At 47.6% G+C, this 27,931-nt stretch overlaps 1 protein-coding gene across 2 annotated transcripts in view; it reads right to left on the bottom strand.

The window, feature by feature from the left end:
* Nucleotides 1-7,395: 7,395 nt before the first annotated feature.
* nos1 (nitric oxide synthase 1 (neuronal)) overlaps nucleotides 7,396-27,931 on the bottom strand; it is a 111,277-nt gene continuing 90,741 nt past the window's right edge. The window contains exons 26-30 of one of the 2 annotated variants that reach the window (XM_085961785.1): nucleotides 23,476-23,597; nucleotides 21,176-21,324; nucleotides 20,349-20,543; nucleotides 17,681-17,799; nucleotides 7,396-10,692 (exon numbers count right to left, since the gene is read on the bottom strand). In XM_085961785.1, the coding sequence (XP_085817911.1) occupies nucleotides 10,677-10,692; nucleotides 17,681-17,799; nucleotides 20,349-20,543; nucleotides 21,176-21,324; nucleotides 23,476-23,597 (601 nt within the window). In that variant the 3' untranslated portion in view covers nucleotides 7,396-10,676. Of the gene's footprint in view, nucleotides 10,693-17,676; nucleotides 17,800-20,348; nucleotides 20,544-21,175; nucleotides 21,325-23,475; nucleotides 23,598-27,931 lie in introns of those variants that run through there. The other variant, XM_085961786.1, reaches the window with a different exon arrangement.

Here is a 27,931-nt window from a genome sequence, read left to right as displayed (position 1 = left end):
TTGCCTGAGTCCATCGATTCCCTCTCTCGGAGTGTGGCCGAGTTCGGGCCCTTAGAGGCCACCAGTCGGGCGGAATACCGGGCAGATCTTGCAGCGACTGGCCAGGTGATTAGTGGTGCCGTCCAGTCACTGGCTGCTCTGCTGCGGGCAGTGAACAGGTCAACACGGGCACTCACTGCTGCCACACTCGCTGTGTCAGCCAGGCATCGCCAGGGCACCCGGCGCGCTGCAGCAGCACATCGGTCTGTCCCTCGGCAGATTGGTGCGCATGCTGCAGTGCTGGCCCGGGCGAGTGCCAGTGTCTCAGGCGACCAGCGAGCGCCTGCCATCCGCCAGCTTGCCGCCATTCCTCCAGCCCCCACTGCCACTCCCCCAGCGGAGCTGCCAGGAGCTGCTGCAGCGACTGATGCTGGCCAGCCACAGCTGCAGCAATCAACAGCCGGCCGCTCGACGCCCAGACCTCGACTAGGCCGACCCCCAAGGGCATCTGCCGTCACTACATGTGCCCCTCAGGAGCCTGCCTCCAGCCTTGCAGCAGCCAATGGCCTTACTTTGAGGCGGAGCAGCAGGGCGGGCAGGGGCCAGCCAAAGATGGCCAAGGCATCGCCCTAGCGGGCCAAATATTCGAATGTGTGGCCATTTGTGTTTGTTTCTTGAGGCCGAGAATTGGATGTTAGTTTTTTGAAGGCCGATGCTGTGATGTTTGTTTTGGACGAAGACCGACAATGACGGCCATTTTAGTTGCCCTATTTTGTTAATCCTCCCCAGGTTGTGGGAGCGAGTAATGTGTTTGAGTGTTTTTTGTGGGTTTCCTCTGTTTTTGGTTTTCATGTGGGAAGGGCCCAGAGTTTGTACAATAAAGCATTTTATTTATTCACATTGTCCGTGTTTGATCTTTGAAGTGTTTGTTGCCTTAACCGGCTGCGGGCTTGCGGAGCGGCTGCAATCATGTTCTATCATTGGCGCAAGCCATTCCCTGACAGGGGGCCTAGAAGTGACGTTCAATAAGCCGACGACGGGCGGCCCTTGGACCTTGTGCGTCCCTCCTGGGCTGGTACTCCTCGTCCTCGTCGTCCTCATGCTCCTCCTGCTCCTCCTCCTGAGGTGGTGGTCCAACGTGAGGTGGCAGTGCCTGAGTCCTGCGGATAGCCAGGTTGTGCAGCATGCAGCAAACGACGACGAATTGGGAGACTCGATCCTGCGAATACTGGAGGGCTCTCCCGGAGCGATCGAGTCAGCGGAACCGTTGCTTGAGCACGCCGATTGTTTGTTCTATGAGGTTCCTCGTTGCTTGATGGCTCTCGTTGTATGCCTCTTCAGCAGGGGTCGTGGGCGCGCGGAGCGGGGTCATGAGCCAGGTACACAAAGGATAGCCTTTGTCCCCGATAAGCCATCCTCTTGGGGGAGGCTGTGCCTGGAACATGTCAGCCACAGTTGTCTGTCGCAGGATAAAGGCATCGTGGCTGCTGCCTGGAAAGCGGGCATTGACAGCTAGGATGCGCTGCCTGTGGTCACACACCAGCTGTACATTGAGGGAATGGTAGCCCTTCCGGTTGCGGTAATCCTCGGCATGCTCAAGAGGTGCCCGCAAAGCCACATGCGTGCAGTCAATGGCGCCCTGCACCATGGGGAAGCCCGCTATTCTTGCAAACCCCAGTGCACGCTGCTGCTGCTTGTCCAGGGTCATGGGGAAGGAGATGAATTGATGTCTCCTTCTGAAAAGGGCTTCGGTCACCTGGCGGATGCAGCAATGCACGGCGAACTGGGAGATGTTAGCGATGTCCCCAGTAGCGGATTGGAAGGAGCCGGAGGCATAGAAGTTGAGAGCCACCGTCACCTTCACTGCCACCGACAGAGACGTCCTGCGCATCAGCTGTGGCTGCAGATCTCTCTGAAGCAGCCGGCAGATGTCTGCAACCACCTCCCTTCGGAATCGCAGCCTCCTAACACACATCGCGGCAGACATGGTCAGATAGGAGGTCTGCTGGCGGTATACCCTGCGTGGGTAAGGCCTCAGTTGGCGACGCCTGTTGCCCCCTCTGCGTCTAGCCAGGGCTGCCACTCTCTCACGGCGTCTGTAAGCCCTTCTGGCATAAGGCTGAAATTCAGCGTTGCCACCCAATGCAGCCCCCATTATATGCTGGCAAACACTGAGCTCTGAATGAAGGCTAAGATAATTGGTAAGCTCTGGCCTGAGCCAAAAATACCTGTCCAAGTGTTGGTCCAAACCAGTAAACTCTCCTCCTTGGTCTCTGTCCAAAAAACCATTGCACAAGAGTGAATGCTGCAAAATGGCTGGCCTTTATACTGCTGGGTAAGTGCCCTTTAATTAGCGCTTCCCCCGGCCTGGCTGCCCTGTGTACCGTTCCACTTCACAGTCGCTCGGGACGCCCGGCGCACAATGGGCTGGCGCGAGTGAAGTTCCGGTTTGGGGCGCACAAAGGGCGTTGCACTATTATATGACGTCATGATCTGCGCGCGCAGCAGGGCGCACGCTAAGACTTTGCGCCGGCGCTAAATGTGTCCTGAAGTTGGGGAGAGGCGCAGATCGTGCTGCGCCCGGGCGATAAGCGCCTAGCGCTCGAGATCTACTCCCCCTAAGGCGCTAACGGCTGGCGCGCCCAACTGAATTTCTAGGCCAATGTTTTTAATAGCCGTGGATGCGCACTCGAAATGGCCTGAAGTGATCAAAATGTCCTCCACCACCACGGAGAAAACTATTGCTGTCCTACGGACCATATTTGCCAGGAACGGCTTGCCAGAGCAGATTTGCTCTGATAACGGACCACAGTTTGTGTCCGAAGAGTTTCGAAGATTTATGAAAAGGAATGGGGTAAGGCATCATACATCCGCCCCGTATCATCCAGCCACAAATGGATTGGCTGAGAGGTTCGTACAAACCTTTGAAAAAGCAGTAAGGGCCATGTGCGATGACGACATTCCACTGCAGCATAAGGTGGACAATTTCCTGTTAGCCTACAGAAATGCGACACATGCAGTCACCAACCAGACCCCGGCCATGATGTTCTTTAACCGAAGGTTGCGATCTCGTCTGGATTTGCTCAGACCAAATGTACGAAGAGATGTTGAGCATAAGCAATTCCAGCACATCAATGAGAAGCCGACAAGGAGCTTCAATGTAGGGCAACCAGTCTTGGCCCGCGACTACTGAACAGAAAAATGGCAACCAGGAACGATATGCACACGGCAGGGGCCACTAATGTACACAGTGGATGTTGGGGAGAACATTGTGAGACGCCATGTCGACCAGATCCTAGAGTCACAGGAACAAGTCAACCCTAGGTCTCGCGTACCTGGTGATGAACCCGACGTACAGGTCGCATCTACCCCAGAAACAGTAGCATCGGAAGCTGATGAACCAACTGACGACAGGGGGCCAGAATCGCCTCCGCACCAAGAGCAAGACACTCAGGAAAGGCGCTATCCAGAAAGGATCAGGAAGCCGCCCCAAAGACTGAATTTATAAATGGACTATTTGCAGTTAATGTTGCATGTTAAAAGTGTTAATTGTTAAATGAATGTTATGGTACTGTTAATCTAAAAGGGGAGGAATTGTAGTGTATGTACCTTTAAGGGGAGAACTACTTTTTACAGCTCCTGTATACTGTAGTACCAGCAGTGACCACACCTGTATATAAACCCTGAGTAGGGATCTGTACTGTTAGTTTTTAGAGTAACCCTTATCCAGTAAACACCTGTTGTTTGTTATCTGCAGTCTCTGTCTATTTATTGAAGGACACCATACATCAAGATACACGGATTTAACACCAACCATCTTCAGCTGCTTCATCAATGACCTCCCCTGCATCATAAAGTCAGAAATGGGGATGTTTTGCTGATAATTGCACAGTGTTCAGTTCCATTCGCAACTCAGATAATGAAGCAGTCCATGCCCGCATGCAGCGAGACCTGGATAACATTCAGGCTTGGGTTGATAAGTGGCAAGTAACATTCGTGCTACACAAGTGCCAGGCAATAACTATCTCCAATAAGCGAGAGTGTAACCACCGCTGCATGACATTCAATGGCATTACCATTGCCGAATCCCTCACCATCAACATCCTGGGGGGGTCACCATTGACTAGGAACTTAACTGAACCAGCCACATAAATACTGTGGCTACAAGAGCAGGTCAGAGGCTGGGTATTCTGCGGCGAGTGTCTCACCTCCTGACTCCCCAAAGGCTTTCCACCATCTGCAAGGCACAAGTCAGGAGGAGTGTGATGGAATACTCTCCACATGCCTGGGTGAGGGCAGCTCCAACAACACTCAAGAAACTCGACACCATTCAGGACAAAGCAGCCTGCTTGATTGGCACTCCATCCACCATCTTAAACATTCACTCCCTCCATCACTGGCGCACTGTGGCTGCCGTGTGTACCATCTACAAGATGCACTGCAGCAACTCGCCAAGGCTTCTTCGACAGCACCTCCCAAACCCGCGACCTCTACCAACTAGAAGGACAAGGGCAGCAGTTGCATGGGAGCACCATCACCTCCAAGTTCCCTTCATCGTCGCTGAGTCAAAACCCTGGAACTCCCTCCCTAACAGCTCTGTGGGAGTACCATCACCACACGGACTGCAGCAGTTCAAGAAGGCGGCTCACCACCACCTTAAGGGCAATTAGGGATGGGCAGTAAATGCTGGCCTTGCCAGTGACGCCCACATCCCAGGAACAAACAGATGATGTCAGCGTGTCATAAGACTAGAACCTGCGAAGGCCAAGGTGCTATGAACGAGGCATCTTTATGATTGGATTTTGGGTGTCAGCCAGTTATTGGTTCAGGAGGACTCCATAGGTTTTGAATGAGAGTAAGGGTATAAGAAGGGCTCTCTCAGACACTTAGGTTGCAGAGGCATTCGGCAAAGAGCTTGGGCACATCCACCAGATGAGCCGAGGAGGGATTCGGATTGGCGGAGGACCCACATGGGTCACACCGGGCAGACGAGTGACCTGGAGGCCAGGGCCGACGGGGGCAATCATGTCTTCTACCCAAGGCATAACTGGTAATATAAATCTTGATTGCGCCTTGTTTAACTACTGCTCAGGTGCTCAAGTCTCACTTACACTGAATGAAAGAAAGAAGAAAGAAAGACTTGCATTTATATAGCGCCTTTCACGACCACCGGACGTCTCAAAGTGCTTTACAGCCAATGAAGTACTTTTGAAGTGGAGTCACTGTTGTAATGTGGGAAACGCGGCAGCCAAAAAAATATAATTACTGTCACCAGTACAGGTCAAGCCGAAACTGTTGGAACTTAGGAGTGAAAGGGTTAATTGGCAAAGACCCAGAAACTCAACACCGTGTCAAATAATAAATCTATTGGGACAAAATGGGGCTGATTTTCCTCCAGCTAAGATTCCATCACACATGGTCTGCATCCTGTTTCCACATGACACACATTTCCTGGGGCACCCCCAGCGTCTGCAACTGATCGGGCTATTTAGTGGTATGCAAATAACACAAGAGTGACATCATAACTTCTCCCGCATCATTTTCCTAGGATTCTGCTGGGCAGCCCTCTGGTAAAGGAAAGGTCCATAGAAACTGGGCTTTAGCGTCTGCGGGGCTGCCTCTTCAGATTGGAGGATCTACAAAGGGGCAGCCAGCAACTTCCACTTGCCTCAGGTGGGTATTTAAAAAAAAAATCCTCCATGTAGCAAGGCTGCACCGCAGTGCTGGAGGCTATGTTGCTGCTCTCACTGACAGCAGTCAGCAGACCAAATTCTCACTTGTAATTTGCACTGCTACAAGCCATTAATATACAACTTACCTCCTCCAATTTGTCGCGAGTGCCAACTCCCAGGTCATTGTCCTGTCCAGCACTCGTTCATTATATTTTAAATGATGAACGGACAGTCAGCATGGATTTGGTAAGGGAAGGTCGTGCCTGACTAACTTGATTGAATTTTTTGAGGCGGTAACAAGGAGGGTCGATGAGGGTAGTGCACTTGATGTAGTCTACATGGATTTTAACAAGGCTTTTGACAAGGTCCCACACGGCAGATTGGTCATAAAAGTAAAAGCCCATGGGATCTATGGGAAAGTGGCAAGTTGGATCCAAAATTGGCTCAGTGGCAGGAAACAAAGGGTAATGGTCGACGGATGTTTTTGTGACTGGAAGGCTGTTTCCAGTGGGGTTCTGCAGGGCTCAGTACTAGGTCCCTTGCTTTCTGTGGTATATATCAATGATATAGACTTCAATGTAGGGGGGCATAATTAAGAAGTTTGCAGATGATACAAAAATTAACTGTGTGGTTGATAGTGAGGAAGAAAACTGTAGACTGCAGGAAGATATAAATAGACTGATCAGGTGGGCAGAAAAGTGGCAAATGGAATTCAATCCGGAGAAGTGTGAGGTAATGCACTTGGGGAGGACTAACAAGGCAAGTGAATGCACAATAAATGGTAGGGTACTGAATAGTGTAGAGGAACAGAGGGACCTTGGAGTGCATGTCCACAGATTCCTGAAGGTAGCAGGACAGGTGGATAAGGTGGTTAAGAAGGCATACGGGATACTCTCCTTTATTAGCCGAGGCATAGAATATAAGAGCAGGGAGGTTATGCTTGAACTGTATAAAACACTAGTTAGGCCACAACTAGAGTACTGCGTACAGTTCCGATCACCACATTACAGGAAAGATGTGATTGCACTAGAGAGGGTACAGAGGATGTTGCCAGGACTGGAGAATTTTAGCTATGAGGAAAGATTGGATAGGCTGGGGTTGTTTTCTTTGGAACAGAGGAGGCAGAGGGGAGACTTGATTGAGGTGTATAAAATTATGAGGGGCCTCGATAAAATGAACAGGAAGGACCTAAGTTCCCCAGTAGAAAGGTCAATAGCCAGGAGGCATAGCTTTAATGTAATTGGAAGGATTAGAAGGGTGTTGAGGAGAACATTTTTCACCCAGAGGGTGATGGGAGTCTGGAGCTCACTGCCTGAAAGGGTGGTAGAGGCAGAAATGCTCATCAGATTTAAAAAGTACTTGGATATGCACTTGAAGTGCCATAACCTACAAAGCTACGGATCAAAAGATGGAAAGTGAGATTAGACTGGATAGCTCTTTTTTGGCCGGCAAGGACATGATGGGCCGAGTGGCCTCCTTCTGTTCTGTAGATTTCTATGATTCTATGAAAATAGCAGTACCCAGAAATAGGGCTGGGTTCAGCCATGGTCAAGTTGGGCACTTGCAAAAAATTCACCATTCACTGCATGATTGGTCAATGATGGTTGTACTTCTGTGTGTGTAAATGGGCACACACATCTGCAGCCTTGGTTTACATGGCTCTTATGATGTAAGGGAACATTAGTGGCATAAAGTACTTTAATTCCCGGGAGCCGCTTAAAGAAAGAGCCAAACACCAATAGAGTATAATTAAGTTTTGCATGAGTGCAGTTTATTGGTTATATAAAGTAGAACATGTTTGTGAAGTTATTCACAACAATTCCTGCATTGGTGGGTTATTGAATAAACCATGTTCAAACAGGAACCTTAATTTCTTAATGACACGGTGTCAATAAAGCTTAAATCTATCCTTTACCGTGAGTCTAGATTATCAGTCTTTTATTATTTGTTGAGCTGTGGTTAATTTAACAGAGTGTAAATGTATATTATATATATATAATGCAAAACTGATTATGCAGACAAAAGGTACATTCACAAAGTGCAGTTTTTGTGATCGGAAACAGTAAAAGATCCAGAATCGTTTTAAAATGTTTTAAATTACAAGAGAATGAACATCTTGGTCACGCTGGCAGGACAAAAACATTTCAGAAAGTTACAGAAAAGCAATTTTATTTTTACTTTACTGAAGCACAAACACCATGAAGCTCATTACAATATCAGGTTATATAGTTCTGTTAATGTCATTCAATACAGCTCAACTCAGCACAGTATACACTTTAACATGCAACACCATTCTTAGTCATAGTTCAGTATTCAGCTTCATGTTTAACAGGGCTCTAATTCCCCATTTCTCTTTACTTAGAAATACATTATTTGGTGCAAATTAGGATGTGCAGTAGTTTTTTTTTCATGAAGACGGTGTCTTTTTAAAAATACTGCACTACAGAATCTGTCACATTATCCAACTGAAAACAAGCAACAATGAAAGACTAGAGAAGTTTAAACTTTACAGTTTAGAAAGAAAGCATTTAAGGGATTGCCTCATCAAAGCATTTTATATTAAATGATACATCAGGAAAGTAGGACCAGATGGAATTTCCTAAATGGAAATGAGTGAAAACTAAATTTAAGACGGATATCAGGAGAACTTCTTTACTCAATAATGCAAACTTTTGGAATAATCTGCCAAGGAGGATATCAGAACCATAAACAGTGGGATCATTCAAAATACAGGTGGGAGAGTTAGGGTACTAGAAGATGAGTTGTGATGGACTGAATGGCCCTTCTCTCAACCTTGACTTTTCTTATGTTTTGGTAAAAATGTTACCTGCCTTTATTTTCATCACAAAAACATCACGGGAAAATCTTCACATTAAACATACTATCAGATCACATTACAATGGAAAAGAAAGCCACCTTAAAGAACTGTCCTTATCTAGCATATCACAATTGATAAAACAATGCCTTAAATTAAATGTAGTCAGTTATCCACTCTCGGGTTTCAGGTAAAACACAGAGGTTGTTCAAAATATATTTGAATGTTAGGATGGGAGAGGTAATACAGCAGGGTTCAGGCGATGTTCATTTACCACTTGTGATTGATGTCCTCACCTGAAACCCTTGGTTGAGTACCCTCTCTGTAATTCCCATAGATTTTCTGTATGTATCTCCATAACAGGTCCGGGTTATGCTATGAGCTTGGGACATACATTCCCATATCACTCTATGTAAATGTAATTAGATCACAGGAGGTGTCTGTTCATTGTTGGCTAACAATAGCAGGGACATTGAAATTGTAAAGAAATTGTGTACAAAAATATATTGGATTGGAGATAATAAACCACTTCAACTTTACTCGTGTGGTTTGTGATGTCACCAGAGCTTCTTGATATGTTATTGCCCTGTAACATCCTGTGTGTTATCCTCTAAATGGCAGATTTCTCAAAGCAATCATTTTCAAGTTTCCTGTCAGCAACAATTTCAATGAAAGTCATTGGCTATTTGCTTCAATTCATTGAATAAATGCAACCGAGCTTTGTCTAAAATTAGCTTAACGAAGCAGTCTGTAGGTAGATGTAAAATAATGAGGGAAAAAAGGACAGAAAGCTTGAATTCGTGCTCGCATTGGCTGGTCATTGATCAAATCATGTTCAAACAGAAACCTTAATTTCTCAATGACACGGCGACAAGAAAATACCCCACAGTTTCCTTTTTTCATTAAACCCTTTTGGGATAATACTTAATTATGGACTGAAATAAATCTAAGATAACTCACTTTGATTTGGAGAAGGATTCCACATATTTCTTCAATTTCGCATGATAATGTTTACCATTAAAAATATAAATAAGACAACCATTTTTGCAGCTGTTGTAAAGTATATTCAGTGTTCAAAGGGTTAATTATAATGTGACAGGAGAATTATTGGCACAGCACAAGTGCGGTATTTTGGAATTGGCAGGTTTCATCTAAATATCCAAGTAACACTTGATTGTAAGTTACCCTAAAAGTAGGTTAGAAATCATGTCCTGTACGCCTTCAAACATTTTATTCTTTTTACCTTCCCTCTCCCTAGTTCTGTGCCGAGGTAGCTCCTCTTGAGCTAGTTAATGAGAGGTACAGAGAATGAACACTATTTGAGTCATCCTCCCATTTTTTTTTTTACGTAGAATTCTCCCCAGCCCCCCCGGCAGAACCTTGCCTTCATTTGCTATACCCGAGACTGGCTGGCTGTGATTGTAACCCCCGCTGTTAATGGAACTGCTGGGGGGGGGGGAACCTACCATGGCACAGGACATAATACACCATTATGTTGTACCAGCAGCCCACCTGGTACCCGGTCCTCATGAGTAAGTGCTTGCACGTTGTGACATTCTTAAAAAGATCCCACTTAACCATCTCCCGCTTGCCACATAATCTGCGCATGATCACATTTTATATCTTCAAAGCGTGCAAACAACAGGACTGCACTTTCACAAATACGAAATATGTAATTGTTTCTGTTAAGCCATTTGCTAACTTGTAAGAGACAAACAAAGCAAGTTAGTGCCCCACATCTGTCATTTGTTCTTCGAAAAATCCAGACGGTAACTCCTATATATCTTTAAAATATACATTTACTGAAGAAACGGATTGGTGTTTTACCATGAAGCTTGCGTATGCTGAATTCTTAATATTTTATAAAGGAAGTGATAAAGTTTCTTTTATTTCATGCAACAACTTTTTTGTCATTGAACAGATGAAAAAAGTTGTTTGTTTGCTTGCAGCAGACGTTGCAATTTTAAAAGCCGCACGTTGGCAAAAAACTGACACAATAGATACACCATGTAACAAATTACAGAACAATCTCCCTCGTGTAAAAATATTGAAAGCGATGTTTCAATACTGTAATATAAAAGTTTATCTCTTATCACGCTGACAGCATCTGCACTCGGGTGGATTCTGATGCTCAGTGAAGTCTTCAGGATTGAATGAAACTTCTTTCAGCGGCCATGATCGAGGGTGTCATTGTCGTATGAACTTCCCAATCAAGCACAGAATACTCTGCGGAAGATGTGAGGAACAAGGGGAAATTGTAGCGTTAGTAAAACCACATAGAGGAATAGCTTTCCAGATTTAATTTAACTATTAGTGCACCTTTTAGTGTATAAGGTTGTCATGTTACATACTTATCGCAGTGCTCACTGAACCTTTCAGCATTGACTTTCCTAAATAATAACTCATAATTTTCTGTGAATTTCTCGTGACAAACATTGTAAAGTAGGAGATACACTAGAAAGCGGTCTAGACCTGACAAGCTGCTGGGAATTAAGTAAGTTATTTTTGATCTTGGCATTGAAATGCTATTGCAGTCCTCCATACCCTTCACACAGAGAATGATGGGCGTGACTATGCAGTTGATTATTTCTCGTGGGTCTAACACTTTGGGGTAGGTTTTCAACTGGGCGCAAACCTGGCGCTGTGGATCAGTCAGGCCCGTGTGACAGAAACCGCCTGGTTGAGAATCTACCCCTTAGTCTCTGTTCACATACTGTGCACAAGCAACCAAGCAATGATTTCATGACATTGGGGGTGATTCTCCCAGCCCCGCGGAGGCGGGTTTGGAGGCGACATTGTTGGCAAAATGGCAAAAATGAGGGCGGGTTCGGAACCCGCCTCCGCGCAATTTTGCCGGAGGCGGGTTTCATGGGTGCGATTTGGTCCCACCTTCATCAGTCGGGAGAGGTAGTTAAGATCCTTAAATAGTAGTTAAGGGCCTCTATAATCCTATTTTGACAGGCTGTCGTTATTTTACCACATTTTCAGCGTGTTGTACGACCCTCCTAAACCATGCCAGCTAATCCTGGCGGGCTGACAAGTGGGTGGCCTCCTCACAGCTGCAGCTCCACCATTGAAACAGAGCTTTCATCAGGGATCAGTTGCAGGTGGCAGAACTTTTGTTCCAAAGGCCTTTCAGCACTTTTAGCAGGCCTAGCGAAGTCGGAGGTGCTGCCGCTTCTATCTCTTAACTGTGGGACCTCCTTGGAAAACTCTCTCCCTGCTTGGACTGAGCGCTTCCCCAACAGAGGTATCTGCCAGCAGCATGGGAACCATTTATTTCCTTTCATCATGGACCTCAGATTCGGATGAGGAGCAGCCACGGCAGCAGCAGAACCAGGCAGCTCAGCAGCAACAGCAGCAGGAGCGCCAACCTCTTGCTCACCCACCTGATGTTGCACAGGGCAGAAGGTGCCAGCGCATGGTAGCACGTCGTGCAAGGAATGCACTCATCCTGGCCAGATTTGCATAGGTTGCCCATTGTGGCATATGTGCTTGGCTGCTTCTTAACACATGATAGACAATGGACATGACTCTCTGGCCTCCAAGTGTCGTGGAGCCCGCAATGTGGAGCTGCCTGAGCCGAAATAACAGATGCCATCACGCCAACAGTTTGCCATCACCTAATTTTAATACATTCCCACAGGGATGGCATTTCATCAATAAACAGAAACAATCACCAAATCTGCACACAGATCTGGAGGTTATATCCCTTGCCAGCTGGACCCACACAGCCTTGGTTTCTTTGGGAGGCCTCTTCCTCCCAGATGAGGGGAAGAACACCTCCCTGCTAGCTCTCGCCCCCCTCAACCAGCAATCCCAGCGCCTCATCCGAGAACCTCGGGGAGGCCCTTGCCTTGGAGCTGGTCAATCTTCAAGGAGATAACAGCTTGGAGGTGGTGCAGCATCGACCAAAAACCAGTGGAATGAGCCAAGGCAGCAAGCAGCCCTTAAATTAAGTTGGATGAGTGATGTCAGCAGAGGCGAGTTTCAGTCCCAAAACACTAATTGGCCCAGGGGAACCCACACCTCTGAAACCAACTGGCCAATTAGGGGAAAAATCACAAATTTTCCCCACCTCTCATCGCGCCCATTGTGCTCGATTTTGCCAGGCCCGAGGAGGTGGGAATGGAAGCGTGTGGGGTGTTAAAATTGCAAAACGTGGCGGGCAGGCCTGACCCCACCTCCGTCCCACCTCCAAGCAATTTTCCCAAATGTGTAGTTTCTGATCCCGTCTCCGTCCCGTCTCCAAGAGGCGGGATAGGCCCTTAAGGTCCTTAACCACTGAATTGCCTCTATAATCCCACTTTGAGAGGCCTTTCTGATTTTAACACTTTTCCCACATGATGCACGCCTCCTCTGAAACATGATGGTGAAACCTGGCGGTAGCACAATTGGATTGCTGACTATCAGCTGCAGCTCCACCATTAAATAGGAGATTTGATCAGTCATCATTTGCAGGTGGCAGGACTTTGTTGTCTCAGGTCTGGGGGAACTTTTAGCCGGCATAACCATAGCTGTGGAAGTTTGGAGCCTGACCCCCATCTCCAGTGTGACCTCCTGGGAAACCCCTCTCGTCACCTTAACTGAGCGCTTCCTCAACTGAGGCATATACCAGAAGCATAGGAACCATTTATTTCCTTTCCTCCTGGACATCAGATTTGGACGAAGACCAGCCACGGCAGCAGCAGAACCATGAACAACAGCAGCAGCAACAACAGGAGCGCCAAGCTGCTGCTCACCCACCTGAAGCTGCACAGGCCAGAAGGTGCCAGCGCATGGAAGCCCGTCGGCGCAGGAGATACCCCCCAAACAGGGTCTACAGACAGAGGATCAGCTACCTCAACATGACTGAGCAGCAGTGCCAAAGGCAGCTCCGACTTTCGCGAGAGGTAGTGGATGACATCTGCGCAATGGTGCAGCAAGACCTGGAGCCCAGAGGAGCAGGTGGACACCCCTTACCAGAGCCATCAATGTCACCACCGCACTCAACTTGTTTGCCTCATGCTCATTCCAGGGATCAGCAGCAGACATCAGCGGCATCTCCAAGGCGGCCGCACACACTTGCATCATGCAGGTAACCGATGCCCTCTTTGCCATCGCACACAATCACATCCATTTCACCAAGGATCGAGCAAGTGTCACGGCGCTAGCAGTTGGATTAGCTAATCTGGCAGGCTTTCCAAGGGTGCAGGGCATCGTTGACTGCACACATGTGGCCCTTAAGGCACCCCATCGCAATCCAGGTATTTTTGTCAACCGCAAGGGCTTCCACTCCCTCAACGTGCAGCTGGTGTGTGACCACAAGAAGGAAATTTTGCATGTTTGTGCCAAGTACCCTGGCAGCCGCCATGACTCCTTCATACTGCGCCAGTCTAGTGTGCCTCCGCTCTTCAGTCTGCCAGACCAACTTAACGGATGGCTACTTGGAGACAAGGGCTATCCCCTGAAGATGTGGCTAATGACGCCATTGAGGAGCCCATCCAACAAAGCTGAGGAGAGCTACAACTACAGCCACATTTCCACCAGATCCATAATCAAGCAAACCATCGGCTTGCTGAAGATGCGCTTCAGATGCCTGGATAGATCAGGTGGAGCCCTGCAGTACTCAGCAGCCAGGGTCTCCAGAATCGTCGTGGTTTGCTGTGCACTTCATAACATGGCACAGCGTCGTGGCTTGCAGATTCCTGAGGACCAAGTGGCTCCTCACATCTCCTCCTCAGATGAGGAGGAGGAGGAGCAGGAGGAGGAGGAGGAGGAGCAGGAGGAGGAGGAGGAGCGCGAAAACAAACATCTTGCAGAGGCCCATCAACCAGCGGCAACAGTACGCGAGAACATTGCTGCCCGGGATGCAAGGAACGCACTCATCTTGGCCAGATTTGCTTATCCTAGGCAATCAAGCACTTTTGCCTCGCAGCTTCTTACCAGAGCATCGACAATGGCCAAGAACCAGCGGATTCCTAGCACTCTGACCACAATACTGACAATTGCAAGTAATCCTAAGCCCTCAATGTGGAAGTCCCATTAGCGAAATGACACACGCCACAACTGCAACAGTTGCCATCAGAATTTTTATTTACAATAACCAACTGATGGCTTTTCAACATTAAACATCACATTTCACCCAAGTGACTACCCTTGTGACTATTTGTGCAGTATCTTTCTCTTACGCGTGCTCTTACGTGGTGGTTCCCCCTTGGCATCAGCAGATGTGGAGGCCCCTTGCTCACTTTCTTGCTGTTCGTGTCTCGACACCTTTGGCGGGCGTCCTCTGGGGTTGTGAACCTGTGAGGGCTCGGCAACAGTCTGCTGCTCCTGCGGCTGTGCAGGGGTTGAGACGCTGATCTCAGTTGGGTGGGGACTCTGGTGGGCCTCTGAGTGAGGACTTGGCAGTGGCATGGAAGTGTGAGCGCTTGGAGAGGAGCCCTCACTTCCTTGTTCTCTGCCACCAACATCCCTCTCATGGGTCAGGTCCACCTCAGCGCTTGCAAGTGGCTTGAGAGCACCTTGCTGCACATCAGGGGGGCCATGGGGACCCGTATCTGCACTGGCAGTCCTACTCAGAAGGACTTCCATGAAGGTCTGGTTTCTCTGTTCAGTAGCTGACCATCGCTCCTCCAGAAATGTCAGTCTATTCTGAACACTCATCATGTTTTCTACACTCTGGTGACTTAGCTCCTCCACACCGTAGCCATCCTCTCGTCTACTGTAGCCATGCTTTCCACGGAGGTTGCCATTATTTCCATGGTGATGTGTTCATGCGCCAATGACTCCACAAAGGCTCTGCTCATGTTCGCGATGGACTCCTCCATTCGCTCCACACTCGCAACGACCCTGGAGACAAAACCTGCCAGAGACTCCTGCACCTGTTACTAAAGTTCCAGCACCGCTGTTCTTCTGGATGGACCCAGAGGCAGAGGGTCGACATGCAGCTGAGCCGAGCTGGGAGAGTCCTGCGCCCTCTGACTAGGACTCTCCACTGCTGTCCCTGTCTCCACAATCTGCTGATGCTCACTTGTGAGCTGTGATACACCAGGTGACAACACTACTCGATCTCACGATGGTCCCACCGAGGTGTGAGTGTCTGCACTGGTGCTGGGTTGGCTGAATTCGGCTGACGCTGCGTCCTCAGAGGTTGCAGCTTCCTCTGAGGAGTCTGGAGGCTCAGGCTGTTCCTGCTGGATTGTGGGGACGGGTGCTTGCGATGGTCATGTGGGGGAGTAAAGGAAAGAGTCAGAGCTGTGAGGCCAAGGTTACATGCACATTGCATATTGCAGATGATCATAAGTCCATCTGTTAGAGCTTCAGAATCATTATCAGTGACTCATGCAATGTCATTGAGAGAGATGAAAAACTATTCTGTCACCAGTTTTCTCTGATGGACCCGTCTGTCCATCCCCCACTTGCGCATCGTCCTCGAGTCCCACGATCTCCAGGACCGCCTCCTTCCAAGGGGAGAGGTGGGCTACTGAGGGTGGCCCTCCTCCTGTCCTCGCTCTTTCCCTCTTATTGTGAGCTCTCTTTTCCTGCAATGAGGGAGACAAGTGGAGTTTGAGTGAGAATGAAGGAGTGAGTGTAGAGAATCCATAGCATAGTTGCTTAGAAGGAGACAAAGATGGAGTGAGGTGGCAAGACCAAGGGCCCTCCCTGTGTTTTGTAAGTTGTTTTCATAGCATCACAGTGATAGGGAGTGTGAGGGCTGCATAGTCGAATAGTTAGGTGAATGTGACCATAGAGAGAGAGGGAATGGCTAAGGGTGCAGGGATGTCAGTGTCAAGTGGGATGTGGAGGAAGAGGTTGCTAAAGTTGAGTGCTGGTGAGGAGAGGCAATGGGGATCAGATTGAGGGTGATGGGAAAGTCATACTCACTTTTCCAGTGCGCAGAAGGTCATGAAACCTCTTCCTGCACTGAAGCCAGGTTCTGCGGATGAGGGACAACGAGTTCCCCTCCTGGGCCACCTGGATCCACACAGCCTTCGTTTGCTGGGGAGGCTTCTTCCTCCCTGAAGAAGGGAAGAGCACCTCCTTATTAGCTCTTGCTCCCTCCACCAAAGCTTGCAGGGCGACGTCATCAAATTTGGGAGCAGACTTAGGTCTCCCGCTGCTCATTCTGTCTCCAGGCCCCTCTCACAGCAAAGGCCAAAAGGTTGGCAGTCTGTGGAAGAAGCAAGGCTTCTTGCAGACCTTAAATGCAGCAGCAATGATGACACAATCGGAGGCGAGTTTCAGACTGAAAAAACTAATTGGGCCATGGGTTCCCACACGCTGGAACTCAATTGCCCAATTAGATGAAAATCGCATCATTCTCCCACATTGATTTGGAATCGGATGGATAACACGAAAAGCGGATGACACGACCCCAGCCCGCCCCAATGACAAAATCGAGCCCATTATGTCCATTGAGCACATAAGTAAGAATTTGAGGTTTGAAACTAGAAAAAACAATTCTGATCTTGGTGCCTGATGGATTAGGATCTGTCTGCAGCATTAATCCATCTGTTACTAACTTTGAAGTCACTATCATCCAAAACTCAACTACAATCAATCAGCATCTTGCTTTCTACCCCCAACCCCCGCCACTATACTTTCCTGCCTTAGGAATCTATCAAATTCCTAAATCGTATTCTCCCTAGTTTTATTTTACTGATTTAATTCAAAGAATTTGCTACTTTCTACAGGAAACTTTTTTTTATCCGGCACCAACGGGACCGACGTGGTGCCGCTTCATCAAAAATTCCGGATAACCGAAAGCTATAGTAAAAGATACGGAGAGCTGAGAGCTCCGTATAAAGCAACAAACCCTGTTGCTTAGCAACAAGTTCAGAACAATGGCCACAAGTTCCAAGCGTCTCTGTAGCTTAGCAACAGCTGCAGCCACACCCTTGCACAGCAACAGATCGAGGAAGGCAAGTACAATATGAAGTAAAACTTACCGGAACCTGCTCCTGAATTTTGCCGGTTAACTGAGATTTCCGGTTATTTAGGTGCTGGTAAATCGAAAGTTTCCTGTACATTGTATACTCTGTATTTCCGTATATTAACAATCTGAATCTTATTTCTTTTCAAAGGATGATGAAATACATTTTTAATTTAAAACCAGCTCCTGGATGTTTCAAACTACTGATGCCAGATGTTACAAGAGATTCTATGAGCAATTCAACTTATTGCCGCTGTAATTTCAGCAATTTCTCACTTTTTTAATCCGCGTACTTACTCGTCTGAGTCTTTCTTGCTTTCTTCAATAAAAGCAATGGATTCTGATCGAAGGCGGTTTGTAACTTCATATGTACGAAGAGTAACGCCAAATATGTCTTCATGGTAACGGTTTTCATCCTGAAGTATTAAAGAAGGCACAGGTCAGCCATATAGCCAGCCAGGGGTTCTGACTAGTGTCAGGGGAAAGAAATCGGCATTGCATTAATACTTTGAATTTAAAAAAATATTTTTCATTGTCATTATGATTTAATGCTGAGGAGCACAGAATATAAAGCAAAAAATGCATTTTTGTTAATGAAAATTCTTGTTTCTATGATCATTTTGTTATTTTGTACTACATTTGGATACATGAAATCTCAAACAGGTAGCTATCATGAACTCCATGTTACAAATTTTGAATTGTATGTCTGTCTTAACATGTTAGACTATATGATGCCTTTTGTGATTATTATGAAGATTATCTAACAGCCTTCTAAATATCTAAACACAAATAATGATATGGGTAAGAAAATTAATTAGTTTGTATAAATCTATCCAAAAAGTTAAATGTCAGGTAACTCAGCTATTGATCTCGGAGTAGGATTAACATTCTGTGCTATAGTCTTTGTCTGCTATCTTTGTTTAAGACTCACTTTGACCAATAGTCAATTTGGATAAAAAACTGCAGAATCAATTAGATTGAAGATAATTGTGATTAATAATGGCCCAGAAAATGTTGGGAATTAAAAATTTAATAAACCTTTAGGAACAATTCACTACCTGTTGGAGTGAGACTCCAGAGTTTTAATTGTTCTCTTTCTGGGCTGGAGCGATTGAGTTTCAGGTCAGGACCATAAATCAAGTTATTAACCGAGTCCTTACAACATGAAATACCAGCCCTAAATGGCAGTGATGAGATTCATTCATATTTACGGCGCAAATCCAGCAATTTCTTGAAACTCATGGGGAGGTTGACGGTGAGCACCCATTTTTACGAGGCTAATTGTTCAGCAATTTGTGGCGATTCACAACTCACGGCATATCTCGTCCTTGCCACAAACTGTTGGTTTTTGTCGTGCTAATAATGGCGTGCGATTAAACTCGCTGTTATGTCCCCAGCAATTTCTGGGCCATTGTATCAAAGGCTGTGGTAGTGGGAACAGGACGGTAAGTTGTTCCGCGCCATTTTCAGGGCGTTACCACCCCGTTTCTGCCGGGCGAGAGGACTCAAAATTCAGCCCCATATATTCAAAAGTCAGCCAAATACTTTGTACTGAAATATACTCATTGTATATTCTGAAACGTTAGTTTCTCATGTAAAGTGCTTTGGATTTATTTGCTTCTCAAGCTGTCAGATCCTGAGTTCTCCATCCTGGCAATTCTGCATCATTTGTAACAAACTTCTTCATTATTTTTGCATCTACACCTGGAACTGGGCTAGAAACACAAACAGGGCTTTATTATAATCTCAAATAAAAGAAATGGGAATGCACTTTGGATCAGTCAACATCTGAAAGAGAAACTTTGGGCTGGATTTTGCCAATGGGGAGCTTTTGGAGGCGGGACTCCCACTTGTCGGGTTTCAGTCCCGCCTCCATCAACTTCTGGCCAACCCACGCTATTTTCCCTTGATTGACCTTGTTAAGCCCGCCCAACGGGCTTAGCAGGCCAATTAAGGGAAGCTGGTTACAGAAAACGTCAGCGTATGACGTTTCATCTGTCAGAATTGTCATCATTTGACAGCTCTGTGAAGCTGTCAAACAGTGACATTCTCTGTAGTTTGATGAGTTCTTGAATACAAGAACTCATCAAACCTCTTTCTTTTGCAGAAATTAGATGGTTGCTGCATTGGAGAATGCAACGACCATCTGTCATCTCTGCCGCGGAGGTGCGAGACTCTCCACATATCCACCGATTGAAGCCTGCAGGAAGAAACAAAGGTAAGTAATCTTTTCTTAACACTTTCCACTTACCTCACATACTCACCTCTCCACACTTGCACCCATCATTTACCTTCACAGCACACTTTTGCAGCCCTCCGACCGCCGCAGACCCACTACTCGCCTCGGTGACCCTGGCGGTGTTCGGAGCCTTCGGGAAGCCCGTACTTGTGTGGGCAAAATGGGGATAATTCTCTTATCTGCCTGTTAACAGGCAGTTAAGTGGCTATAATCCCTTCCCACCTTCAAGGAGACAGGACCCGGCGCGGGACGGCTACCCGCCTCCTGGCAAGATGGCACGGAGGTGGGTTGGGGGCGGACATGGGCTCTGCCATTTTGCCAACTGTCCTGCTTCCAAACCCGCCTCCCCAGGGCTGGCAAAAATTCAGCCCATATATTCAGTGTGGTACTGAGGGAGTGCCGCACTGTCAGAAGTGCTGTCTTTTGGATGACCATTTAATTCAAGACCCTGTTTGCCCTCAGGTGAACACAAAAGATCCCATTGCACTATTCAGAGAGGAGCAGAGAGTTCTCCCGGTATCCTGGCCAACATTCATCCTTAATTCAACAGAACCAAAAACAGACTAAGTGGTCATTTATCTCACTGCTGCTTACGGCATCCAGTGTGCAAATTTACTGCTGTGTTTACTGACATAACTAAAGTGACTGCTTTTTAAAAGTAATTCATTGGATGTGAAATGTTTTAAGCTTTCCTGAGGATGTGAGTGACACTCTATAAATGCTTACTCGTAGCTTGCTGATGAAGACCCCGGCATCTTCTAATGATATCTTTCCATGCTGTTTGAAGATGTGCTGAATGGTCTTCAGGACATCACCGGCCATTGTAACATCTCCACAAACGTATATGTGTCCGCCTTGTTCTTGTAGCAGTTTGAATATTTGGCCAGAAAGCTGTTCACGTAAAACGTCTTGCACATATTTCTGAAACCAGACAGACACCTCAGTGTGCTTACTGCCAATAAATATTAGTTTGAAATTTCAAATTTGCAATAGCATTAAAGGGACCTCAAAGTGTTCGGAAAACCTTGCCAATGGTGGTAGCATACACACAATGTCCTTATGTCATTTGCTCAACTGGTTGCTTCTCAGTGAAAGAACACATTTAAAAATTATATTTTAAATGCCCCAAAGTAAACCCCATTGCCCAAAGCTGGTATTGCAGCAAATCTTGCATTTGCTGAACCGTGAGCTTTCCCAATGGCCAATGCGGACCCACCATGGAGTCTTCGGCATTCTCATCTGTTCCACAAACTCAACCTGCCTGCCAGGAATCCCCCAGAGGGTGGAGATACTCCTTTAAAAAAAGCTGTATTTTGGAAGTCAAATAGACTTGAATATTTTGATCAAGGATTTGCTACTTTTATGTACTTAAAGCATTTAAAAATCCCCAATGTCCCAGAAGCTTTTTTACACCCTTTTAATGGCTGATTTATATATAATTATTTATTTTAAATAATTAAAAATAACAAAGGCTGTAATTAAATAAAATACTTTTACATAAACAAGATACATAAAACCCTACACAAAGACAGAAACATAGGCTGGCTAAGTACCTTTGGTTTTGCTGGTTCACGGGAGTAAGCTGTATAGAGTTCCTGAAAGACACCTTTAATTTTTACTTCAATGGTCTCCTCTCTATAGATGTGGTCGATTTTTGATTGCCGACAGCCAAACACAAGCATCATGGGACATGCTTTTATGCCTAAAAATATAAAAGTGATGTTACAAACTTTGATGAGGCAATGTTATTAAAGTGATTATTAGACACTAGGGGGGCATATTTCCTGCAGCACTTGACTTCAACATAAAAATTAATTTGGGCGGGGTGTAAAACAGGCTACTGATTTGCTATCACCCATTTTGCACTACAGCCCCAGACCAATTTCATCTACTAAGCCTCTGAATAATTGAAAGAAAACATTTTCATTGCCACTGAAGGGCATGGTGGTGATTTAGCCACTGCACAGAAAGAAGCAAAGGTTGTAAACACTGAGGACACAGGCAGAGCGGTGGGGGTTCGGACGGGAAACCTGGAAGTCTGGGTTTCCCTGCATGCTGTGAGCATGCATCTTTTGGCCCTGATAGGTTCCCACCTGGAAGACAGCCGATTGACAGGCTTGGCTTCCAGTTGGGCGGGGAGCTCTCTGGAGCAGGCTGCAGCACCAGGTAGATCCGATCCATCACCCCGGGGAGGGGATCCAATCCCAGAACCCGGAGAGGTCCGATCCCAGATCCTGGGGGGGGGGGGGTGGTCCAATCCCGGGGGGGTGGTCCGATCCCAGGGGGTGTCCGATCCCTGGCACCAGGGGTCTTTGTATGGGGGGGTGGGGTCTGATGGGTGGAGCTTGGGGGTCTGGCGGGGAAGCACTCCTGCTCCTCCTGGCCCACAAGCAGTGCCATAAAGGCACTTACCTTCTCCTCGAAGCTATCCTCACCTCACATCAGTTGCCAGGTTTCCCGAGGCCTGGGAAGCCCGACCGCCCACTGTAAACCTGCAAAGCAGGGTAAATCAGAGGCTGCCAGCCTCATTAACAGATTTAAAATGCTAACCCACCTCCTGGGAGCAGGTTGACTGCCCTTCCCTTGTCCCGCCTCGGTAAAATCCAGAAGTTGGCGGGTTGGAGCCAGATTCCCGACGCGCTCAGAATTTTTCCCAACTTAACCCAGCACCCAATCCCACGCGCTTACCCATGTTAAAATTCCACCCACAGGGCAGGATTTTCATTGGGCCGTGGAGGCGGGATTGGAGGCATGTGGGGGGTTAAAATCCCGAAATCAGGGGGCACGAACCCATCCCATACCCAACCCGCCTCCATGCCAGTTTCAAAGGAGGCGGGTACCCGCCCCGCACTGGGGCCCGCCTCCCCTAGGCGGGAAGGGGATTAGTGCCAATTAACTGCCTGTTAACAGGTAGTTAACAGGCAGTTTTTAGCCTAATCCCTATTTTTAATGTTGAAGTGTGGGATTCCCAACGGCTCCAAACCACGCCAAGTTAGAGGAAGTGGACCGTCAGGATGAAGGGCTTGGAGGGGTCGAGATGTCCGGTGTTCAGGTGAGTGATGGGTGCAGGAGTGCAAAGGTAAGTGTGTTTGGTGTGTGTAAAGTGCTTAAAGAAGTTTTACATACCTTTACTTACCTTTATAGCCTTCCTTCCTTCAGGTCTCGGGAGTCCCTCATCTCACCGGCACAGAAAGCAGAATGGCTGCGAGCTGTCAAAAATTGCAGCATTCAACTTTCTGTTCCGGGGAGATCTCTAAATCATCCTGAGAGGAAGGAATTAACCTGGAGTGCAGATTGTCAGTGTTTGACAGCTTCAAACAGCTGTGAAACGCTGATATTTCATCTGTCAAAAGGTCTTGACAGATGAAATATCAATCTGTGATGCCACCTGTTGCCGGGTGGTCCTTAATTGGCCTGCTGAGCCCGCTGGGCGGGCTCAACAAGGTCAATCAAGTCAAAATCGTGTGGGTTGGCTAGAACTCGATGGAGGCAGGACTACAACCCCGAAAGTTGTAGTCTCGCCTCCTACCCGACTCCTCAATGAAAATCCAGCCCATAGAGTCTGAAAAGAGTTGATTAATATGTCAAATTAGCAACAAAGTGTTGGCAGATTTGAATGAGATTGGAGGAGATCATTGACATGAAGAGGAAAGAAGGGCTCCTAAGGGTTCTGTCCTTTCTCCCACTCTTTTCCTTCTTCATATCAATGACCTCATCCAGTTAAGCAGTCCTAGGCAATTTATGTCTTCCTACATATTTTTAACAAATGTAACATTCACGCTTAGCCCTGTTGGAAGAACTACTTAACAAGTCTGGTGTGTTTTAAGCTTATTGTCTTATTTTGATGACCTACCTTTGTGTTCAATATCATGCAGACGCTGCTGCCAGAAGCTTCTGAAGGGCGCGATTCCAGTTCCTGGTCCAATTAAGATGCAAGGAACCATTGGATCTTTTGGCAACCTGAAAGAAGGTGCTCTGCATCCAAATGCATAAAATAAGTTAGCACTGGCCTCTGTCATTGGGTACTCTGATTGTTTTCCTTTGATTACTGAATGATCCTTTGATAAATGACTTGAAATTTGTGATACTGTATTTCCACATTTTTGATCATTTCAAAATTGCTCCTCTGTAAAGTTAACAGTGACAATCACAGGCTAGAGCTATGTGACATTCTTTTGTAAATACGGTAGCTGCTACTTTCTCAGAAAATTCTTGAAGTCCTAGTAATTGTAGAAACACTGGTAGTTAACTTCCTGTTGTATCTTGTACAGTTACAGTGAGAGAAGATCAGATTAAAGCCATAACTGAATCTCCTAGGCACCAGCCTGGGTAGAGTACTGGGAGTGAGTTTCTTGTTTGCTCTCAGTCCCAGGAGGCACTCGGCCCAGTGAGACCAGACTTGGCGAATTGAAGGGGGGGAACAACCAAAATAGTAACATATCCTCCAAAATGTAAAAAATAATAATTTCCTTTAGAATTAAGTGCAGATTAAGTAGTTCTATGGAAATAGAAAAGTGGTGGTCTTTAGTGTATGTGTGCATAAAGATGAACTAGCTCTACACTGAAATGAGAGTTTTTGGTCATGTCCTCAAGAAGTCACTATATGGCCATCTTTAGCCTTTATACAAGCCTCACACAAGCCTTGCAACTAGAGTGGTACTGCATTATGTTTTGAATCCGTGTGCTTATCTCCTGGGTCAGCGTGCTTTAGCTCACTCACAGGGTAAACTTTAAAGGTGCAACATGAATTTCTATTTGGATTAATTGATGTAAATTATGTGTGAAATATCTCATCTGAGTGTGAGGTTGGAATCATAGAATCATGGAATTTATGGCACCAAAGGAGGCCATTCAGCCCATCATGTCTGTGCTGGCAGAGCTATCCAGCCTAATCCCATTTTCCAGCTCTTGATCCGTAGCCTTGTAGGTTACAACACTTCAAGTGAATATCCAAGTACTTTTTAAATGTGATGAGGGTTTCTGCCTCCACCACCCTTTCAGGCAGTGAGTTCCAGACCCCACCACCCTCTGGGTGAAAAAAGTTCTCATCAACTCCCCTCTAATCCTTCTACCAATTACTTTAAATCTATGTCCCTTGGTTATTGACCTCTCTGCTAAGGGAAATAGGTCCTTCCTATCTCACTCTATCTAGGCCCCCATAATTTCATATACCTCAATCAAGTCTCCCCTCAGCCTCCTCTGCTCCAAAGAAAACAACCCCAGCTTATACAATCTTTCTTCGTAGCTAAAATTCTCCAGTCCTGGCAACGTCCTCGTAAATTTCCTCCGTACCCTCTTTAGTGCAATCGCATCCTTTCTGTAATGTGGTGACCAGAACTGTACGCAATACTCTAGCTGTGGCCTAACTAGTGTTTTATACAGTTCTAGCATAACTTCCCTGCCCTTATATTCTATGCCTCGGCTAATAAAGGAAAGTATCCCGTATGCCTTCTTGACCACCTTATCTACCTGTCCTGCTACCTTCAGGAATCAGTGGACATGTACTCCAAGGTCCCTCTGATCCTCTGCACTTCTCAGTATCCTAACATGTAATGTGTATTCCCTTGTCTTGTTAGCCCTCCCCAAATGCATTACATAAGTGTGGTAAACCACTGTTATTGCATATTGTTACCTCTGGTTGGCGCTGTGTACCAATGCATGCCTCAGCTGGCTCCGCCCACATGACCAGGTATAAAGGTGGGTGTTTCGGTTACCCACTTCCTTCTTGGAACCAGTCGTCCACGAGAGGCATGCTCTGTTCTTTAGTTAATAAAAGCCTTTTCATTACCTTCCTAATTCATCGCCTTTTATGGAGTAATTGATAAGCGTATCAATTTTATTAACTAAAAGTAAAATGGCGACACCTGAGCAGCAACAACAGCAACAACAACAGCAGGCGTTGCTGCGAGCCCTCAGACCAGCATGCCTGGACCTCGACCCTCAAGCAGCGGGTTCATCGACCAATTTCGAACACTGGCTGAGCTGTTTTGAATCCTTCCTAGAAGCCTCCGCAGTGACATCGGAGGAGAACAAACTAAAAGTTTTGACCGCCCAGGTGAGCCCTCAAGTATATACACTCATCCGGGACGCTGCTACGTACACGGCGGCCCTCGAACTACTAAAAGGGCAATACACGCGCCCAGTGAACACGATTTACGCCAGACACCTTTGGGATCCCGCAGGCAGCAACCGGGGGAATCGGTAGAGGCATTTGTACGGGCGTTACAGACACTCTGCAGGGACTGCGACTGTAAGGAGGTAACGGCTGCGGGGCACGCAGAGGGACTTACCTGTGATGCCTTCGTTAGGGGCCTCCAGTCCGACTACTCCCAGCAGAGACTGCTCGAAAGCAAGGAGCTCGACCTGAAGACGGCCGTAGCCCTTGCGCTCTCGTTAGATGCGGCCCACCGAAACCTCAAAGCATACTCACGTAACGGCGCCGCGCCATGGCCATCGCGACCTTGGGACATGGGACCGCTGCCCCCGGTACCAACTGCTGCAGCGATGTCCCGAAATCAACTGGGACCGCCGCCCCCGGTACCAACTGCAGCGATGCCCCGTAACCAGGCCCAAAAATGCTATTTCTGTGGCCAGTTAAAACACCCTAGAGCGCACTGCCCGGCTAAGACCGCTACCTGCTCGGGCTGCGGGAAGAAAGGCCATTACGCCCAATGCCTGCAGGGGGAAACCCGCGAACGCCAGCAGCGCCGCGTGCGAACCGTGGGGGCAGCCATCTTATCCGCCATTTTGTGCACCTCCGGCCACATGGCCGCCGCCATTTTGTCCGCCGCACTCAACCGCCATTTCGTCTCCGGACTCGACCACCGTCTCGTCGGACGACCATATCGACTCACTAAGCCATACACTGGCCTCCGTTACGCTGGATCAAGCCCTCCCTCATCATCTGTCCAGGTCCATGATGGACATCACGGTAAACGGCCGCGCCACCACTTGCCTATTTGACAGCGGGAGCACAGATAGTTTTATTCACCCCGACACGGTACGTAGCCACTCCCTCACGGTCCTGCCAATGCGCCATCGGATTTCTATGGCGTCCAAGTCCCATTCAATGGACGTCGGCGGCTATTGTGTGGTGACCCTTTCGGTTAGGGGCACAGAATATAAAAATGTTAAACTTCTAGTCCTGCCCCATCTTTGCGCTGCCGTGCTGCTAGGGTTGGATTTTCAGTGCCACCTTAAAAGTGTCACATTAGCATACGGTGGACCCCTCCCCCCACTCACAGTCTGCAACCAACACCTTTTAAATCGCCCGCCGCACACCACTTGCGGCCTTTCCACACTCAAAGTCCCCCCCCCTCCCTTGTTCGCTAACCTCACCCACGACTGTAAACCCATCGCTACCAAGAGCAGGCGGTACAGCGCCGGGGACAGAGCTTTTATTAGCTCTGAGGTGGAGCGGCTCTTGAAGGAGGGCATTATCGAAGGGAGCACCAGCCCCTGGTGAGCCCAGGTTGTAGTCGTTAAAACCACCGATAAACGCCGCCTGGTCATTGACTACAGCCAAACCATAAACCGGTACACTCAGCTGGACGCATACCCCCTTCCTCGCATATCTGATATGGTCAATCAGATTGCGCAATACAAAGTATTCTCCACCATTGACCTTAAGTCAGCATACCACCAACTCCCCATCCGCCATGAGGACCGCCAGTATACTGCCTTCGAGGCGAACGGCCGCCTCTACCACTTCCTTAGGGTTCCCTTCGGCGTCACCAACGGGGTCTCGGTCTTCCAAAGGGAGATGGACCGGATGGTTGACCAGAACGCGCTGCAGGCCACCTTTCCCTATCTGGATAATGTCACCATCTGTGGCCACGACCAGCAGGACCATGACGTTAATCTAGAAAAATTCCTCCGTACGGCCCAACGGCTGAACCTAACGTACAATAAGGAGAAATGTATGTTTCGCACCAAGCGCCTTGCCATTCTCGGCTGCGTAGTGGAGAACGGAGTCATTGGGCCCGACCCCGACAGAATGCGCCCCCTTATGGAGCTCCCCCTCCCCCACTGCCAAAAAGCACTGAAGAGATGCCTGTGGTTTTTCTCTTACTATGCCCAGTGGGTGCCCCACTATGCAGACAAAGCCAGACCCCTCATCAAATCCACCTCCTTCCCCCGGACACCAGAGGCGTGTGCAGCCTTCACTCTTATCAAGAGCGATATTGCGAAGGCCACAATGCACGCAGTGGATGAGTCCATCCCCTTCCAAGTGGAGAGCGATGCATCCGACTTCGCCCTAGCTGCGACCCTTAACCAGGCGGGGAGACCCGTGGCCTTTTTCTCAAGGA

Source organism: Somniosus microcephalus, chromosome 19, assembly GCF_052327205.1.
Source record: "Somniosus microcephalus isolate GS21.2 chromosome 19, FLI_Smic_1.0, whole genome shotgun sequence".
Classification (NCBI taxonomy): domain Eukaryota; kingdom Metazoa; phylum Chordata; class Chondrichthyes; order Squaliformes; family Somniosidae; genus Somniosus; species Somniosus microcephalus.
This window is presented reverse-complemented; position numbering and strand designations above follow the sequence as displayed.